Here is a 20,806-nt window from a genome sequence, read left to right on the forward strand (position 1 = left end):
CCAAACCCTAAACCACTTATAATATTTTATCTCCTCCCAAGCCATAATTTATCACATATCAAAATCGTTATGTATTTTAGTCTATTTCTTGACCTTATTCTGTTTCATTTTTCCGCCTGACAGAATCAAATTATCTTGGCTTTTGGAGCTGTATAAAGTAAAGACACTGGAAATTCTCTCTCCTTTTTCTCTTCTTTTTAGTATTTTCTAGCTGTTCTTTCCTGCTTATTTTATCATAAATCTTTAGAATCAGCTCGTGTAGTCATTAAAAATTATTGATATCATCATGGAGCTTGTGTTAAACTTATAGATCACTTTAGGAGAAATTGATACTTTTTAAAATAGCAGGGTTTCTTCCCACTCCCTGATAGAATATATCTTTATATTTGTGAAATTATTCATTGACAGTCCTCAAAATCATTTTAGAGTTTTCTTTACATGGATCTTGTACATTTCCTGTTAAGTTTATTCCTATGTATTTTATGGTTCTAGTTTATATTATAACAGAGATATCTTCTTCAAATATATATTCTGTGTGACGTTTGTTTATATATAGAAAAGCTATTGGTTTTTGCATGATTTCAGATTACTTTTAATAGCTTCTTAGGTTTTTTTAAATACTTTTCTTGGATGTTCCAGACTCAATCTTTTACAAATAAATAATAAATTTGAGTCCTCCTTTCTAATTTCCATACCTCTCATTTTTCATGTCCAAATGCACTGACATCTTTCTCCAGGAAAGAAAATAATAGGGATGTATCCATGATACCTTTGGCCATTCAGAAATTTTAAACTTTTTCAAGGAAAATCTGTCAATCTTGTTTTCATAGTTTCTGGGTTTCATGTCTTGCTTTGGAAAATCTTTCCCATTCCCCAAATGCTAAAGATACATTCCATGTTTTCTCCTAATATTTTATAGTTTTCACTTTTACATTTAGATCTTTAATCCATCTGGAATTTATTTCTATATATTGCGTGAGATAAAAATCTAACTTTATTTTTTCCAGATGGTTTGCAAAATTTCTCAACATCATTTATAAAGCTGGTCAGTCTTTCCTCACCAGTTTGAAATGCCACTTTAGTCATATTCTAAATAGATCAGTTTTTTTTTTAAACCAGAGCTTAAAAACTAAATGAGATGAATTACAGTAAAGAACAAAGATGAGAAATGCAGGCAAAAAAAAACAGGCATTAAGATAAAGTTGTACACAATTTAATGTTTATAATAAAATACAAAGGTCATTCACAGCAAAATAGTATAAATATAAATAGTTCAGAGAAAATATTCTTATAAAATCATCTAGAAAGAAAGATCCGGAGGATGGACACCCATAAAATATATGGCTGTAGCAGTTGATTATTCAAACATTGTTTAGAGTTACTCTCATGATATGGAAAGTTATTTGAAGCCTCAGAGTTATAAACATCCTCCAGCTGCCTGGTGTAACCCCAAATCAGATGTTTCTGAGAGTGGATCAGAATGTCCACCAAGTAAAAAGCAAAGTCCGAAATTAGAACAACAGTCTCTTCTTTTCTTATAATTCAAGACTGTTTGGTTTTTCACTTCCATCTCTGAGGGTCTGCAATATATTTCAGCAACCTCACTTTTCTGGCACTGGAGTACAATGAAGGTGGAGAGAGGCTTGGCCTTGCAATTCTTTCTCTCTTTTAGCAGGAAAGTTGATAAAGAATCATTGAGATTAAATGCCAAAGATAAACAGGGTCAGTGTTGAACTCTGAAACCTGGGTGGAAATCCTAAAGCATGTGCACCTACAATGCATGCCCTCCCAGGACTTCGAAGAGTTTCTATTAAATAGTGATTTAACAATTAACATTACAATACTGAATCTTGATATTTCTCGGCCAAATCTTTCTGGTCTTAAAAGGCCTGAAGTGTTGCTACATGTTAGTAGAACCAAACAGAGTCAACCGATAAATTTATGAAAGAATCTTCTTCTTGTAAGATGAGAAAGAATGTTATTGGCCAACACAAATGTTTATTTTCTTATATGATCCTTTATAGCTTAAATAAAAATTAACAGAATAATCAAAGGCAAAGATAGTTTATTAATGTTGCACTGTCGTCATGTCCTCTGAGATTCGGTCAATAAGAGTAAAGAAAACCCACAAGATGGTTCTCTGAGGTGTGTTTCTACACAGCATCGTTAAAACACGTATATATACTGTGTTTTCTCACCAGTGGAATGATGTGATTTTAGGAAGGACATTTGATTGAGCTTTAACTAAGCAATTAAATAACAACAACAACAAATAACAACAGCACCAACAACCACCAATAAGCCCCATTCTTCACTGGTTGGGGATTGGCGTGTTGTGTGTCCGTGGAGGGTAGGAGAGAGGTATGGTTTACATCACATTACACAGATGATCTGGGTCAGTTATCTCATTACAAATAAAATGGAAGCAAATCCCAGGATGTCAGCATTTGGGAGGTAACTGCTGTTCTAGCCACTGTAGAGCGAACCCTTGGATGTTTTCAAACATTACAACGCGAACAATCGACAATAAAAACATACAATTAACTGAATACAGTTTGAACTTTTCATCAGGGGTCCTAGGGATGCCGCTTGGACTTGGGTTTTACTTTTAAATAAACTAAACGAATATAGATTTTTTTCTGCTCTAAAAACAGTGAGTCCCAGGGAGTGGGAGTAGGGGCAGTCAGGGTCGCAAATGCTGCGCTTAGCGGACTTTCCTGGAAAACCTTGCAGAGCGTGTGTCTATTTTTGCCACAATTAGTTGCTGAGCTGGTCCTGGGCTCTCTTTGCCTTTCTGGCACTCGGAGGAAAGCTAGACTCTGGACTTTTTATTTCCCAAGCGGTTGGAGGAGTGCTAATTACAAAATACTTAAACACTAGAAGCTCATTCTCGAAGCCAAGCCAAGTCTCAGATTTGAAAGCATTTAAAAATATCCTTGCAACAGCCGTACTACTTTATACTTCCTCTATTTTTAGAGGCTCAATGTTTGTTTTCCTGGAAGAAAAAAATTAAAACATGAAAAGTATGCCATGAGCAAATCTGTAATAATAAGCGGCACATACATGTTGTGGGGGAAAACAGTCAACGTAAAACAGTCAACATAAAAACAGATTCTGCTGAGGCGGTTTTATAAATAGCAGTTATTACTTTGCTTTCAATTGCTAAGCATTTTAAATAACAAGCTTTTAAAAGTTGTCAAGTTCTTTATATAAATATAATGTTCTGATCTTAACTTTCATAAAATTATTATGGCAAATTATAAATGTATGCCATTAGTTTCACGTGTAATTTTACCATCATCATATTGTTAAAATTAGAAAGGCAAGGAAGACAAGAAAGAAATAGAAACATGATATCAGGCACTGAAGAAGCCATTAGTTGGAAAATAGTAATTTCTCTGTATAAAAACAGAATTTGCCCATGAAACTTCTTATCACATGTTTTGAACAGATATCATGTCGCACAGATTTATTGATAAAATTGTTCCAATTGGTTGTCTATAGGTCACATCCAATTTAAGGTCATACCCTGCCTTATTGTTAAAGTTCCCTTGAATTCTTGAGCATAATAACAAGGAGGAACTATGCTTTGAACTCTAAAAGAACAGTTTTGAAAGCATTTGCCTCGTGTCATTACTGCTAGATGGCCAGGGAAATTTTCACATTGTATCTTTAAAAGCAAAAATCATTTTAAAAGGCTCTGAATCACCTCCATCTGGAAAGTACAGAGCTATATAAAGGGAAAAGATGGCTATTTCAATTCTGGGGAAATGAAATCTTAATGCAGGGAAGAAAAGCCAATTTCCTGATTTCCACAATGCTGTGGCATATTCTAACCGCCGTCACCAATCAAGGGCTGTTGGCCATGGACAGGGCTGATGCGAGCCGCCATTACCAACATCGTCCCTGAGACCGAAGGCCATCTCCGGCAGTGGCAGTTCAGAGGAGCTCCAAGACCGCCAGCAGACCCCAGAAACTATGGTAACACTTAAAGGGCCTGAAACACCTTTCTTCACTGCTTCAGCGCTTCCTTACATCAACCCACGGAGTTCAACTTGGCAATACAGAAGACGGCAAAGCGGAGTGGAGAAAAACACTGACGAATACCGCAAATCACGTTCGGAGTGGAAACTGTGACTTTCCTAGCATTACCAGTATTTCCTGCCTCACAACCAGTAGATCTGTAACCGAAATGGCTTGCTGTGAATTTTGCAGTACCCAAGCCAAAAGCAATAAAATTTCTGTAAGAGCATATGCGCCATGACAGCATACCACATCAGCCCAGAAAAATGATTTTCCTGGCAAGATCTGTGCAGCGAGGAACAAGGCTCGCCATGCTATGGAAGCTGAGCAGAGATTTTCACTGCTTCCAGCCCACAGTGAGGTAATTTTAAAGGCACTTTTCCCTTCATTTGTTCTGCATTCAAGGAATGTACATTTTTTGATGTCAGAGGGACATTGCAGAAAAGATCAGATGAGAATAGTCTGACAATAGAGCCGAAGTTCAAAGCTTCTCCATTTTCAGGTAACGGCCGCGACGGTTTGTCTGCACTAAACCTTTGGAGGGCATGTCACCGTAACCCTGTCCACAGCTTTTCAAACAGTTCAAGACAAACAAATCACTTAGTCGTTGAACAACTGTAACATCTGATAGCAACATACAGAAGTTGTAGCCATAGCCACTAATCAAAGTTCTTTACATTCAGTTGAAAAAAGAAAATTCCTTGGCTTTGGTTTAAGATCACCTTTTATGTTGTTCTTTTGAACATTATTATATGCCAAGGTTATAAAAAGAAAAGAGAGAGAGGGAGATTCTGTCTGTAGGAAGAACCAGAAAGTCGAATGTTCTAGTTGCATGCCGCTGTCAATAAATAACTACGGTGTGGGGTGAGAGTCTTCGGAGGTGTCTGGCAAGGCCCGCAAAGGCAAGGCCAAGCCCTCCTTAGAAACACTCTCCCAGTCTCCGGGTGAGGCCCCGCTCTCGGCTGGGCCACTTGGGCGACTGTGCTGTGCTTTCAGGCCTTCTCGCTGACTTCGAAAGGAAGCACGGACATCCATCGCCAGCACCACCAAGCGGTAGAGTTGTAACACCACGACAAGGAAATTCTTCGCCGCAAAGAACACCAGCATCTGGTTTATCACTTTGAAATAGATCATCAGTATGAGGCGCACGACTAGGAAGGGACCGTCTTGTATGAAGACGCTGATTCCAATGTTCCAGAGATCGGCACTGTATTGGCAAAAGAACAGGCTGGGGAATCCCCTTGATGTCACAGACAAGGGGCACATGACGTACTTTACTGAAAACACAAGACAGACCAGTTAACATATCTCTCTGAAATGTGGGAAAGTAAGACAGAATGAAATGACGACAAGTCATCAACAATGGCTGCTACACTAGTCAACGACTGGGAGTGATTCTGTAATGGAATTCTGGGTGGAACAGGCGAAGCCATCCTTAAGATTTCACATCACCCTTAACCACGCTTAACCATTTAACATAATTGGTCATTTTATATTCAAAATTGGTAATAATTTATAATTCCAATAAAACACATCAAAGAAAGCCAGTCCTCTAATTTATATCCACGTCAAAAAATTCACCTTCTAGTCCTCACACTGGGGAAAGCACAATTAACTAGACTAGAGAAAATAAAGAATAAAAGAAAGTAGCATGTCTGCCCTTGGGGTCTGCAGTGACGGCAGGCAGCACAGATGGACGCGCTAGGCCTCAAGTCAAGGAGCATGGCTGCCTCTCCTGGCTCCCTCATTTTCTAGCAGCAAGATGCTGGCCAACTTACTTAACCTGCCTGGGCTTCAGTTTCCTCAGTTGAAAACTGAGATAACAATGATATCTGTGAGGAGAGAAGCCCATATTCACCGGCTCTCTTTGCTTCCTTCAGAGTAAGACGCCTGGCTCTTCTCTGCTTTCTCACTCCCTCTTTCCCTTGGAATAATAAATGACTTACCTGACTACTAATTTTGGGAGACAGAACAGAGTATACGTGGCCCAGATCCTTCTGGATCCTCTCTTTGGGATTTACCTATTTACTGGTTGACTCACTCAGCCACATGTGAAAACTGTGTTGCAAAAATTCAAGCGCTTATATTCAAATTCAAACTCATTTCATGTTAAACATATTTTTCTAATGGTGGGGGGAAAAAAGGCCAAATAAATGCCATTGTTATTTTGTTTTGTGTAATTCCTTATGGTTTTGTTTCACAGTTTACAAGAAAGACTGGATATAATTACGGATTTTCCAGTTAAACAAAAGGCGATCCAATCAATAGATGAACCTTTCTGTTTTAATTTCTAAAACGTTAACTTAATTCAAGGTTAAGGGCAGAAAATAATCCTTTTATAATAATGAAGGCTTCCATTTAGAGTTTTCAAACAAAGAATGCCTTCGTCTACTGGAGTCTGCAAATATTATGAAGCTGCTTTGAAATGGGTGAACATAATGTACTGTTTGTTGGAAAATACAATAGTGATTTAGTCAGAAGTAACATTTGGTCTTTGTTTTACAAACAGCTGCATAATATTATCACCCCTGAAAGTTTATAGAATTTCTTTCTTAAATAAAAATTTTCTTAGCAAGGCTATAAACCACAAGATATGGAAGGCTGAGGACCAGCAGAGTGAATGACAAAAGAAAAACTAACATAAGATTGATAATAGCCTTTCCTAAGAAGTGAGGGTCAGGAAATGACTCCCAGGGGACTCTTATTTGACATCTAAAGGGATGGTGCCTAATATTCTGTCAGAAGACATCAGCTGATCAATGGGTATAGAGTATCTTCTAGGGCATATTATGACAAACTCTGTGTGTGTGTGTGTGTGTGTGTGTGTGTGCTATTGGCATATATTTGTTTGCAATTATTAACTAGTAATTGGGTTTTTGGTATTTCTGAAAAAGCCACAGCTACTCTTTCAATCTATTCTGGTGACAATTTTGTTTCAGAAAGTAGATGCTGAGGTCTAAAATGCCCTCTGAAACCTCTGGGCCTATCAAAGTGAGCCAAAAAGTGGCATAAAAACTTAAATATCCCTGTCCTAGGGTTAATTCTAATCCTGAGGCCATCAGGAAGGAAGCCATAAAAAAGAAGGCAGACTTAGGAAAATGTAATGATTAAATCCTAGAATTTCTTCAGAGTAAAGTGGCATCTAGGAGAATTGCCAAATCAAAATTCCAGGGTATCTAGAAGGTATGGGATGACTCCAGATCAATGCTGTCCAGTAGAATCTTCTGTGATGGTAAAAATGTTCTCTATCTGTGCTGTCTAATATGGTAGCCATATGTGGCAATGGAGCACTTGAAATGTGGCTAGTGTGACTGAGAAACTGAACTTTTAATTTTATTTAATTTCTATTAATTTAAATTTAAATAGCCACATGTGGCCAGTGGGCACCATATTGGACAATGCAGCTCTAGATCATCACTAGTATGAAATTCCTGGAAAACAGTTTACTTCTCACAAAGTCCTACAGGTTTGTGTCTTTATTAAAGTAAGACCTGGGGCCAGCCCCATGGCCTAGTGGTTAAGTTCAGCGCACTCCACTTTGGCAACCCAGGTTCAGTTCCTGGGCACGGACCTACACCACTTGTTGGTGGCCATGCTGTGGCAGTGACCCACATACAAAATCGAGGAAGGTTGGCACAAATGTTATCTCAGAGGAAATCTTCCTAAGCAATAAATAAATAAATAAATAAGACCAATGGGATTTCAAGGGCCAGTATGAGGAAAACTTTAATTTTCCATGTGGCACTGAAACTGCTCTTACTCCCTCTGATGTTCTAATGCATGGGTCTGACAAAGAAATGAAAATGACTTCTTAAAAATATCAAGACATAACATTCATATGCCAGCAACTGTGCTGAGTACTTTCCAAACTATGTCTTATCTAGCTATCTCAAGGGCCCTCTACCCTAGCTACTATGATTATCATTTCATTTCATGGATGAAAAACCGGGGTGCAGATGCATTATCTAATTTGCAAGAGGTTTTATAATTCATAAGTGATGGAAGCACTGTATGCTGCGAAAGTACAGCTGTGCTCTTATCCACCCAACTATCTCAGGCTCACCATGTACCAGAGTGGGGCTGCTCGTGGCTTTCCTAAGTTTCAATCTACTTTTCTTCTAAGCTGAACTGGAACTAACACCAAGAATTCAAAATGATGAAAATGATATCCTCTCAAATGCCTCCTTAACTTTAACACAGTTTATAATCAAGAGCTGTAATTTTCTGTTTCTTTGAGCAAACATCAACATCCTTACCTGCCAGGTCAAGTGGAAACTGCAGCATGCTCCAGGTCCAAATAACAAGGATGGCATAGACCAGTGCAGGGCTATTCCTAGAATGCAGACAACATTTTAAATTAGTAATAAAAAATACAATAACGTGCAGAAAAGAGAAATATTTTCTTTTGCTTATATTTGAGTATACCCTAATAAAACTCTTGAGAGTTGTCAAAATATCTTGGTGATAGAAGAGATCCATGAAAAATCCATGCATGATTACAATGGAAAAATGAAAAAGAAGTGAAAAACAAGAAATCTGAGACTTAAAACCCAACCGCACATGTGCCAACATCTGTGTGAATTATGGCAAAGCCCATTTTGCTGTTTTTAGTTTTATAAAATCATAGAAACATTGTAGGAGAGAAACGCTGGGAAATAAGTTAGACATTGACCTGGACATTCAGAGGGCTAGTTTCGAGAAATTTCAAGGAGAAAAAGTGAAAATTGTTCAAAGATCCTGAGACTCTTTAAAGAGCCATCTCAAAAGGGCTAGATGATGCTTAAAAATTAAAAGCCCAGCAAGTAAAAGAAAACTATCCTTGGTTGGAACAGAAATGGAGAGATAAATGCAAAACACAGATTTACACTAGATACTAGGATGTCAGGAAAGGAATACGTCTGTTTCATTCACCGCTGTATCCCCAGTGCCAAGAACAGTGCCTGGCACTCCAAAAATATTTGTGGAAGGAACCGTTGAGTGTACAAAAGAAGGGCCCATACTTCGCAAATATACAAACATCATAGACCCAGGAGAATGGTCTCAAAGACTAAAGTGAGAAAGAATAGGGGTTACAAAAATACAGAGGATATTAAAAAAGCATCAAAGTCACTTTATTTTTTTCTAGCAAAAATATAAAGGAAGTTATCAATTTGAGGTTAGTGGTGTAATAACAGGTTTTGTTGCCAACTTCTTTGTCAAGAGGGATTTTCAGATTGGGAAGGAATAGAAAAGCATCAGGGAAGAATAACTGAAACCAAACCAAATGGCGCGATTGTAAGGGATATCTTTAAGTGCTTCAAGTGTTGGGGCCCTGAAAAAATTGATCTGAAAACTCCAAGAGAATTTGTAAATGAGATTTCTAAGCCATCATTATCTGTCTTGGCAGTTACTGGTGGAGACAAGGCTGGTGAGAAAAAAAAGGAAGTCTTAACTTTCAAAAGGAGGCAGAAATATATCTTAAACTACAAAAGGCACATTAACTATTAATCCCTAGTTAGACTATATAAATGATTATTTAAAAGACTTCTGAGAACCCTTACAGAAGAAGACAGTAATTGCTAGGAATCAGCAGAAGTTCCCTAAGAACAATTGCATTCCACTAAGATTATTTTCTCTCTCTTTCCTTTTTTTTTTCAAAATAGAGCTGGGATTACCAGGCAGGTAATGATATATAAATTAGGAATAGACATTTGGATTTAAACAAGGCTTATGAAAAAGCCTCCCATAGTGTTCTTATTAACAAGATTAAGAAATGTTCTGAGTTTGAGTACTGTTAGATGAATTCCTAACTGCGAAATGACTCCCCAAAGGGAGCTCTCTAATGGGATGCTTCAGGCTCTGACTTTGATTCCGTTCTACTTCACATTTCATCAATGACTTGGTCGCCGACACTGATGGAAGACTTCTCATATGCACATATGACATGGAGCTGGGCTAGGAAACCAATACCCCCAAAGACACAATCAGGATCCCAAAAGATCTTGACAGGATGTAACTGGGTGGCTTAGAATAGGAGAGGTAGCATTTCGCAGCAGCAGCCATAAAAATGGCTCGGGATTTTCCCTTACTGTTATCTAATTATGAGTCCACAGTGTGACATGATTTATGAATTTCCAAAATCAAATGTAATCATGAGTTGCTTCACAAGAAGTATAAAATCTAGAATTTTAAGTGGAAATGCCTAGGGAACGCAGTCTGTAACTTTCCCTCTTTGCAATATCAATGTCTATATATAGTAGATCTTAAATAAGTGCCTGAATTTTTAAATAATTTTACCTACGGTTTCTGAGCTCATACTATGTGCCAAGCGGTTTTCTGTGTTTAACTCCACGATCACACTTCATTCTCATACCGACTCTTCAAAGTAGGTACACTTATCCCTATTTGGCCAGTGAAGAAACTGAAACTTAGAGAGTTGAAGATACTTGTCCAAAGCAATGTGATTATAAGTGTTGGGAGCAGAAATCAAAACGAGATAGCTGATTACAGTATCCACACTTTTGACCACGACATTATACTATTTCCATAAAGGAAATGGAAAGTTTTAGCCCTGCTCTATTCTATGAAGTTCAGAAAATATCTGAAATATTATGTGTTGTGCTTCATGTTTTAGGAGAAACATTTATAAAGTTTTTGGTCCAAAAGAGAGAGACTAGGATGATGAGAGAACTCAGAGCCATGTTATATGTAGGACAGTCCAAGAAACTGAAAACTAGAGAAGATTCCTTAAAAGTCTTATTTCCTACATTTAAAGAGTTATCATGTAGAAAAGGAATTAAACTTATTTCTTGTGACTTCAGAGGACCAATTCAGGTTCAAAGGATTTTAGTTGCACCTATAAGAATCCAAATTTCATCACAATAGAGGAAAGTACTTTCTAATAACGTGAACTCAAAATAGAATGAGTTGCCCCTGGGGTTATTACATTCTCTATTAGTGAAAATTTTCAAAGAAAGTCAGGACAAAAACTTGGTAAGAAAATTTTGGATAGGATTTTGCAACAGATGTAAAATAGATTTTTCAATAGATGGTCACTTTTGAAGTTTCTTCTCATCTCAAACTTCAATAATTCTACCAAAAACTCATGTGCAATTTGTCTGCAAGGCAGCAGAAAGCAGTGGTAAAGCATGAATTCTGGTCCTAGGTTATTGGAGTTCAAATACCAGCTCCGGTCCTCTCCAGAGAGATAGGATGTGGGCCTCCAATCCCAAGTGGATCCTTTACTAGCTACACAAATATGAATAAGTAATTACGCTTTGTTTTACCCATCTTCAATATGAGGATGACAATAATAATAACTGTTGGATTTTATATAATTTTATTAAGTACGTTTAAATATATTAAACATACAAAGCTCTTAGAAAGGCACTTGATACAGACTAAGTATGGTAGATCACTATACGTTAGTTATTATTTTTATTACCATGTAACTTGAGACTTTCTCAATTTCTCCTGACTGCCACTGTTCAGTATACAAAATGGTAACAATGTAAGTATCTACCTCATTGTGTTACTGTAAAGACTAAATAACTTATCATAATTAAAACCCTTAGAACACTGCTTGGAATACAGCAAGTGATAAATAAATATTTATCTACTAGTAGTATTTTTGTTATTATTATATGAACATACTTCTTAAATTCCTTGTGTTTTAATTTCATCATTGTATAAAATAGAGATAAATAATAAACTAACCCTAGCCCTAAATAAGCCAAATTCTAACCCTAGAATAATGAATGTATGTCTTTTGCATATCCAAGTATTATCTGGGCACACACAAAATAGGGGAGAATGGGGCTGTTGAGAAACATATTAGTAGAGCTGTCAAAAATAACTTTGGAAAAAAGGGCAGAAAAATTTTGAAGCAGAAACAATTTGTATTATTAAATCAGATGGTAAAAGTTACTTAGGAAAGTTAAACGTTAGAATGTAAATCACTAAGCTTAAATGGCAAACCCTCAAAATTTGTGAAGGAATTTTGGAGTGAATTTATCCAACATTCTCTCCATTGTGTAACTATCTCCCCAATTGTCTCTCCCCATTTTCTCACGTGTAATCTGTCTTCATAAATGTCAACTGAGAAGCATGTAAGCAGACAATGGACTCTATTTATAAAGAGACAAAAGATCTTGAGGAGAATAATTATAGATGTGAGTAACACTTCTCTACTTGAAAAACTGGGAGGATAAAAGACTGGCATTTGGTAGCTCAGTGCACCAAATCTGTTGGGTGAAAAGTAAAAATAAAGTCATACATTGCTAATTTGCTTAAGTATTTCTTTTTGGAAGTGTAAATGTTCCTGTAGATAAGAGATAATCAGTGGATAGAATTCATCTAGCTTTTAAAAGAGCATCCAACAAACCCCTTCAGAGAAGAGAAAAAAACAAAGGAGAATGAGAAAAAGAAAGAAAGAAAATGAAGTATTAATCTAGCCTGGAAGAAACGTTCCACCAAGCAAAAGGAGCTAAGTAAAAAGAAAACACAGGCTAAACAGGAAAATTCTCCTTTGTGTGGTCAAATACTCAGAGTGGAGGATCAGTAACACTACAGGAACAGAATTTTTTCCTTTTAATAAATGGTCTGTGTTCACAAAAAGACTGCATAGAGTGAGCTCCAAAGGTGTAAATAATCATTTAACTCTTCCTGGCACAGACACTGAAATTCAAATCTCTTAAAATGTTGGAGGGTAGCTGTCATCGAATGAAAAGATCAGCAAATCCCCTCCCCAAAAAGCATACATAACACTGGACAAATTGTCCAAAACAACTACTTCAGGTCTCTGGAAATCAACCACAGGCAAATAACAAGTTGAGTAACAATTATTTATGAGAAGCTGATAGAACTTCAGTTATAAAGAATGGGAGTCTGAGACATTCTTGCCCATGGGATGTTTGTTCTCATATCCAACCAGGCTGGCTATGTCGAAGAAAAATTGCACCAGTCAGAGCTAAACAGGCAAGGAAAGCTTTATATAAGACTATTGCAATAGACAGTGAGATTGAATTCATCCCCACTGAAACGAAAGGCAGGAGAATTAAGCACTGGGGTGAGCTAGTGGGAGAGTCTGGAGGACAGTTAAGGAGAAAGGTTGGTCAATGTGATTAGGCCATCCATGTTTGCTAATTGATATTGATCTACATTAGGCTCTCATCCTCCCAAAGAGACTGGGAGATAGGGGTGCCATCTTTCTTGATGATCACATTTCAAAGGGATGGCTCCTAGGTCCTTAAGAAAGACCTTCTTGGATGGTAAAACTGGAGAGAGTCTGTGAGAAGACTTACTTTTCAAAGGGGCAGAAAAGAATTTACATTTTCAAATTTTCTGAAGTAAATACTCTAAGGAAAAGCAGATCAGAGGCCTTACTAGGGAGTAAACCTTTCTAAAGTTTACTTAAGCTAAGGGCAATGTTAAGGTCATCTTGGTCAGCCAGAGTGGTAGTTTTACTAGGAAGACATGGCTATGAAAACCAGAAACCCCTTAGCATGCTGACTTGATTTGCAGTGGAGTGTGAAATCCCATGCTTAGGGGTATGGTCAGTAAAAGTAACGAGTTTGGTTGGAAACAAATGGGAAAGCCCACAGCTTTGTTACTTTGAGGTGGCAGTTCCAGTTGGGATGAGTGGTTGGACTAACTTGAAATTTAATGGAGAGAGTCCAAAACTAAGAGAACTGTAGAAGGGCTAGATAAGGTTTCGATGTATGTCAGACATGTGCAGGGAAGACCCAAGAAGGCCAAGTGGAAATTAAAAACTGAGGTATATATAAAAGCTTTATGAACTTTGAATATGCTATCCAACCCATACACATATCCATTAGCAGAGGGTGAAAGTGATCAAGGCTCAGAGTGTGTTTGATCACAAACACTGCCCAAATCATTGGCTGACCATGACCTATGCAGTTATAGGTATGACTCCAATCTAAAAACAAAAATAGGAATTAAAAAACAAATACAAAAACAGAGCAGAGACATCAGTGGCTGCAATCCAAGGGGAGATAGATTACTCAGATTAAGTTCAAGCAATTTATTGAGACAAAAAAACAGCAAGAAGAAGAAGCTCGAGGGTTGGGGGGGAAGCCAGGAGACAATATATTGCTACAAATTGTAATCCAAGTGTCCAGTTTTCCGCAAAATAGTATGAGACTTGCAAAGAAACAGGAATGTGTGACTCAGGAAAACAAAAATCAATAGAAACGGACTCCAAAGGGGTCCAGATGTTAGATTTAGCAAAGACATCAAAGCAACTATTAAAAATATGTTCAAAGAATGAAAGAAAACAATGTTTCATAAATTAAAAAAAATAAGATGACAATGACTCAACAAATAGATAATCTGGAGAAACAAACATAAACTACAAAAAAGAATTAAATAGAAATTCTAGAACTGAAACTATGGGAAATTTGACTCTACATATGGATTTGAGAGAGTAAAAGAAAAAAAAATCCATGACCTGAAAGATAGATCAATGGAAACGATTAAATTTGAACCACAGGGAGTAAAACAGACGGGAGAAAAATGAACAGAGCCTCAGACACTTACGGAACACAAATAAGCATACATATTTGTAATAGGAATCCCAGAAGAAGAAAGAGAGAATGGAAAAAGAGGAAAAAATGGTTGAAGAAATAGTGACTGAAAATTTATAAATCTGAGGAAAAACATTAATTCACAGACCAGGAAGGACAACAAAGTCCTAGTAAGATTAAAGACAAAGAGATCCCCACCTAGACACATCACAGTCAAACTACTGAAAGCCAAAGAGAAAGACAAAATCTTGAAAACAGCATGAGAAAAATGACTCCTTGTGTACAGGGTAACAACAAAACAATGGCTAATGTCTCCACAAATGGTGAAGGCCAGAAGGCAGTAAAATGAGATATATGTCTAATGCCAAAGTAAAAACTGTCAACCAAGAATTCTATATATAACAAAACTATTTTTCAAACATGAAAAACAAACGTGTGTTTAACATTTCTGGATAAAGACTAGGAGAATTTGTTGCTAGAAGATGTACCTTAGCAGAAATAAATTTCTAGAAAAGGAAAATCTATAGAGACAGAAAGGATATCAGTGGTTGCCTAGGGTTTGTAGTGTAAATGAAAATTGACTGCAAACAGCCACGGGTATCTGGATTCCGGTGATGGTTACACAAATCTATGAATTCACTAAATATAATTGAACCATGGAATCACAGCAGTTGAATTTTATGGTGTGTAAAGTCAAGGCATTAAGACAAATTTACAGCATCTCACAAGTCCATGTAAATTCCTAAGAATTAGGCAAATGAACTTCGATGTGAGCATAAGGAAGAAAATTTATTTAGGTTAAAAAAAATAGATTTGAGATATTAGCCAGGATGCAAGAAGGAGAGGCAAACATCCTGTGATATAGCCATCATTGCAGGCTTTCTCCTAAATTTATCAGCCAAACTTATGGAATAAAATAAAACAGAAAATAAAATGTGGTAAAACTAGGCAATGCTAAGTGGGTTACAAGGAAGTAACTCTTTTTTCTATTAGATGTATACATCTTTTACATGTATATTAAATTCATTCTTCATGACTGATGGTCTCTTTGAAGTCAAAGGGGAGGTGAGTTTAAGTGTCACCTTTGAAAACAAGGACATTTGTAGTGTCAATTCTTGCAGTATAGACGGGAGATAGGAAAGGAAATGAGAGAGGAAAAGAGAAGACAGGAGATCAGAGCTTGGGAGGTGGGTTTTAGGAGAGAGAAAAATCTCTAAGTTCTTTCTGGGCCTTGATTTTGGGGTCTTTGAGAGAGATGGACACAAGCAGGAGTGGAGTAGAGATGACAGTAGGTCACTGGCACAGTGTAGTTATATTAAAAATAAAATGGCTTCAGTCTGAGATCATGGAACTTGAAAAGAAATTGAAAAACAAAAACCATGGCATAATTTATTCAATCTCATTCTTGGAACATGATATGTTAAATGAGAAATACTTTAAAATAAGAAAAAAAAAGATTTATGCAACATTTGGATTAATTTGTAGGTGGCAGGGGAAACTGCTGAATGGAAATTGCCTGGGCCGGGATAGGACTGTGTGTCCTTTTGCTCATCACTTGCTCACCATTTGCTCCCCAGTCTCTGACCAACACATTGCCTGGCACGTACTAGACAATCAATCAATAGTTGGTGAATGAATGAATACCTCGGTATTTACAAAGGCTTTTTTTTTTGCTGGGCAATCAAGATTCTAGTCATTAACTTATTTAATATTCAATACCTATGGGCAAACAGGGATCTATAAAATGCCCCTTGGTGTCACTTGTGGATGGACCTAACAAGCATACAGTCAAATAGCTGAGTTTGGCATTTCTCACGTTCTATTACCAGGTCCACATGATATGTCCCTCCTGAATACCCCATTTCCTGCCCTATACCCCTCCCATCTCTCTAGATATTTAGCATGAAAGTGTTTATTTCTGTGTAGGTATAGTTAGTCATCTTTATATTCTCATGTCCCCATCACTGTGTCTGTAGTTGTTTATTGTTTTTATGTGCTTGGTTATGATTTCTTCATGTTTTTCTTGTAACTGCATCATATTATAAGTGTCCTAAAGTATCTGAACATTTGTTATACAGTGTAAAGCACTGACCAAATGTCAGGTATTAAAGCTACAAAACTAAAATCAATTATTTTGAGGACAATGAATCAACTTAGATTGGATTCTTTTAAAAATTCTATGTCTACTTAATAAGGTATAAGAAAAGTGAGTATAAATGAGGCAGAAAATTATCATGTAAAGGTAACCTATGGTTACAGATATACTTTGTGCTATAATTGGGATGTTAAGTTTACTGAGTAAGCTAGTGTATTTGGTTCAGCTTTATGTTTCACTCTTTGAGAAACATAACACAAAGTAAATTGTAGTATTAAAAGCCAGCCTCATTGCAATTTATTTTTACAGCACAGCGCAAAACAAGCCAAGCTGAAAGTACATTCGGGCACTGAGACTTAAATCCCTAAAGGTAAGAAAGTAGTTCCATAAACAGATGTGATCATGGATTCTGAGCTTATTTGCTTGTGGCAAAAATAAAAGTACCAACTCAATAAGTTTTAATTTATAGGCATCTACACAGGAAAGCCTTTGGGCACTTTGAACAAAACTGACTAAAAAAATAAAGTTTAGTAAAATAAAACCTAATCTGCCCAATTTGCCATTCACACCAGGGAATGTAATTCCCCAGCTAGGTATTGGAGAGATTTCTCCACGACTCCTCTAGGTGCTTTCCTGGAATTGTAGCCCTGCTCTGCTCTGGAAGAGAAATCATCTGACTGGCTACATTCCTCGACACTGGAGAATGTGAAAGAGGACCTAGGGATAGTCATTCCGCCTCTAGAAGGTTTTCAGATAACCATGGCCCCACCTAACCTGTGGTCACACAGACATGCAGAGCTTTTCCGTCCTGACCCATGAGAAATATTATTTGCCCCTTTTCTTTAGCAGAAATTTTCTTTGTGTGTGTGTGTGTGTGTGTGTATAAACTGGGCTATTTATATATAAACTGTATATGTAAACTGTTACATAATATATATATGTGTGTAAACTGGGCTTGTACGTAATGTATATCTGAACAGCGCAAATTCTATGATTCTACCACTGGACATATGATATACTGAAAATCCTTATTTATGCAGAACGTAAATGATAGAATGAAGAGACGAGTGTGTGGGCCTGTCCTTGAAAAGAAGGTCTGTCATTGCAGGGCCTGCTTACCTCACATTTTGTTCTTCTAGGGTCTCACTTGTGAATTCCAGAATGTCCGCAGCTGTCCCCACAAACATAAGGAGAAGTTGAGAGAGTTGGTCCCGAGTGATCCCGCCTCCAATGGGTAGAAGCCATCTTCCAATTATTAGCATTAACAAGAATGTCTGATGGAGTCCCAAAGTCCAAACTTTCTCACATACGGTAGATAAGTTATTTACAAAAACTGTGGCCTGTTGAAGAGAAACGTCATACAGACAAAAGGATTGTGAGTTGCCACCTTGGAGAGAAAGGCCTTCTTCACCATGCCTTTCAATCAAGAGTTAGATTTTGTGGAAGGTCATTTTCAGAAAATGATTCTTCACTTACTAAAGAAAGTAAAACTCTTTTCAACTGAACACTGAAGAAAACCAAAAAGCATAGAACAACTAACGTGGTCCTTAAAATGGGGAAGCTCTGTAACTAGAAGTAATTTAAACCTTACATTTGCTAGCGGGATTGTGCCATATGATATTTAAAGAGTCAATTTTACAGTGTTTCAAAGATCATTTCTCATTTTATTATACTCTGTAACAAAGTATAACACATAGCAAATATTGTTAAATCCCATATCAAAATCACTAAAAATTCCCATATTTTTCTTTCAGAGATTTCAAGTCTGAATTTCCTCATCTGGGAATATTTTAGTGTGGTACAAATCTTCTCTTTTGTTTTTTATTGCTTTAAAACTCTACTATAGCAAATAAGAAAATATATAAAATGTTTATTCATTACCTAAATGTAAAGAAAGAGAATAACTATAAAGTTATTATTTTTATTCTGAATATTAAACGTATTGTTCAAAAACGCATAAGCTAGGGGCTGGCCCAGTTGTGTAGTGGTTAAGTTTGTGTGCTCCATCCCCAGTGGTCCAGGGTTCACTGGTTTGGTTCCTGGACACAGACCTACACGTCACTCATCAAGCCACGCTGTGGCAGCATCCCAAACAGAAGAGCTAGAAGGACTTACAACTATGATATACAACTATGTAGGGGGGATTTGGGAGGAAAAAAAAGAGGAAGATTTTCAACAGATGTTAGTTTAGGGTCAATCTTCCTCACCAAAAAAAGCATACCTTAAAAAAATAAAAGGCAAAAAAAAAAAAAAAAAGCTAGAATTCAAATTTTATTCTGTCCTTATTCTTGGACTCTCAGAAAAATTTACATCCATTCATGTATTCTGGATGATATCTCTTGACCACTTAACTTCTAAATAAATTTTAAAGTACATTATTGGGCCTTAAAGGTTATGATCTTTTAAAGACTACAAGGGCATATGGTGCAAGTGGATTGGATAGTGATTCCAACTGATTTATACACAAAATCTAACTACGTTTGTGCAAAATCTATTGACTCCTCTTGATCACTTGCTAATGTCAAATGTAAAGGTGAAGGGCAGATAAAAGGCGAGGCAGGATGCTGACTTGATTGGAGCCATGCATGAAGATCAATAAGCTTTCATTTGCACACTTCTTTATATTTCTTCTAGGAGACTTTACATACATCTTATTTAATTCTTACAGGGAGCATGCTAGCAGAGCAAATAATATTTTCAATTGTCAGATAACTAACTGAGACACAGAGGGATTAAGTGATTTGTTCAAAGCGGTATTCACAAACTGTGATTGGAAATTGAACTAGAACCCAAGGCTACTTCTATTAAACCTCATAGAATCAATAACCTATCTTACTGTCACAAACACAGTTCCATGGTGGGCGTCTTGGTCTTGAGTCTCTCTTGTGTATCACTTTCTGAGAGGCCATGGTTAGTTTGCCAAATATCAGGCATGTGAAGAACAAAGAAGTGATTCTATTTTGGCTGGAAACCTTCTCTATTTTGTTAATATAAACACCTAAAAACATATATAGGGCAGATCCGGATCTTTTAGTTATATTATTCCTTCACAAACCTTTCTCTCTCTTTATGCATATATTGTCTGTCCTAAGTGATCAAGGTTCCTTAAACCTGCAAGCTAAATATATCTATTAATATATACAAGATATATATGCCTATTAGGCATGTTAAATAAGTTTAATAAATATAAAAAATACAATATTTTGCAAATTCCTGAGCCAAACAAACAATTGGCAAATTTCCTTAGGAAAGAGTGAGCTGAAAGCTGTAGAGAACGTTGTCCTCAACACATGAAAAGGTGATTGGCTAGCTCCTCGAGTATACATGGGAAAAGCTCTTACCGTCCTAATGAGATCCGCTGCATTGGTTTGCTCGCTCGACATCAGAGTTTGATTGAAGTCTTCTTTGCTGCTGGTATTCTGTGACATTCCTTCAGATTGGCTACTGCAATACTAAGAATTTTGTAAAAAAGCAATATGTCAAAAAATACCATAATAGGAAGAGTTTAAAATGGCTTCAGTGTAGCTAAGAGATTATAAGCAGATATATGGAGTTTCAACAGGATGCATAAACATTTCCAAAAATCAGATTATAGGCATGAGATAGAAAAGCACTTTTCAATTAATAAGAGAAGAGAGTCAACTATACATATCTTATTTTTCCACAAGTCTATGAGGATGCAGACTCTCTGAGCTCATTGTGGAGAGCTGTAGAATTTATGGATTGATAATTGGGGCTCCTTTCTTGAACCCTGAAACAATTGTAAAACAAACCAACAACAGATGACAGTATTAAAACATGTATGATCCTGAGCAAAGCTTTCACTCTGAGTTTGTTTCTTGTCCTGAAGCCTCTTAATCTAAAATACCATCTTGCTTAAGCAGATAATCCAATTACTTTTAAATCTACCCTGGTAAGCACTGTAACAACTAAATAAATTAACATGTTCATCCACCAAAAGATACATTTTATTGTATTTAGAAGTCACTTCAAGTTATAGAAAATTTGACCATAGGCCTAATAAATGATGTTTTTTCCCTTCTTGTTCCTTCATTTTGCATGTACATTTCTGTGAGTAAACTGTGCAAGATTTTTATCCAGCCAGTTGCTGGGAATCTGAGGAAGAGAAAGAGAAGAAAAAAGTATATGAAAGAGAAAAGGGGCA

General features: G+C 36.8%; 1 protein-coding gene across 1 annotated transcript in view; it reads right to left on the reverse strand.

The window, feature by feature from the left end:
- Window positions 1–1,997: 1,997 nt before the first annotated feature.
- The window catches only part of TMEM26 (transmembrane protein 26), a 38,661-nt gene continuing 19,852 nt past the window's right edge, over window positions 1,998–20,806 (reverse strand). The window contains exons 3-6 of the mRNA XM_014833407.3: window positions 19,983–20,093; window positions 17,761–17,981; window positions 8,280–8,356; window positions 1,998–5,300 (exon numbers count right to left, since the gene is read on the reverse strand). Coding sequence (XP_014688893.3) covers window positions 4,876–5,300; window positions 8,280–8,356; window positions 17,761–17,981; window positions 19,983–20,093 — 834 coding nt within the window. The 3' untranslated portion in view covers window positions 1,998–4,875. The remainder of the gene's footprint in view (window positions 5,301–8,279; window positions 8,357–17,760; window positions 17,982–19,982; window positions 20,094–20,806) is intronic.

Source organism: Equus asinus, chromosome 2 (genome assembly GCF_041296235.1).
Source record: "Equus asinus isolate D_3611 breed Donkey chromosome 2, EquAss-T2T_v2, whole genome shotgun sequence".
Classification (NCBI taxonomy): domain Eukaryota; kingdom Metazoa; phylum Chordata; class Mammalia; order Perissodactyla; family Equidae; genus Equus; species Equus asinus.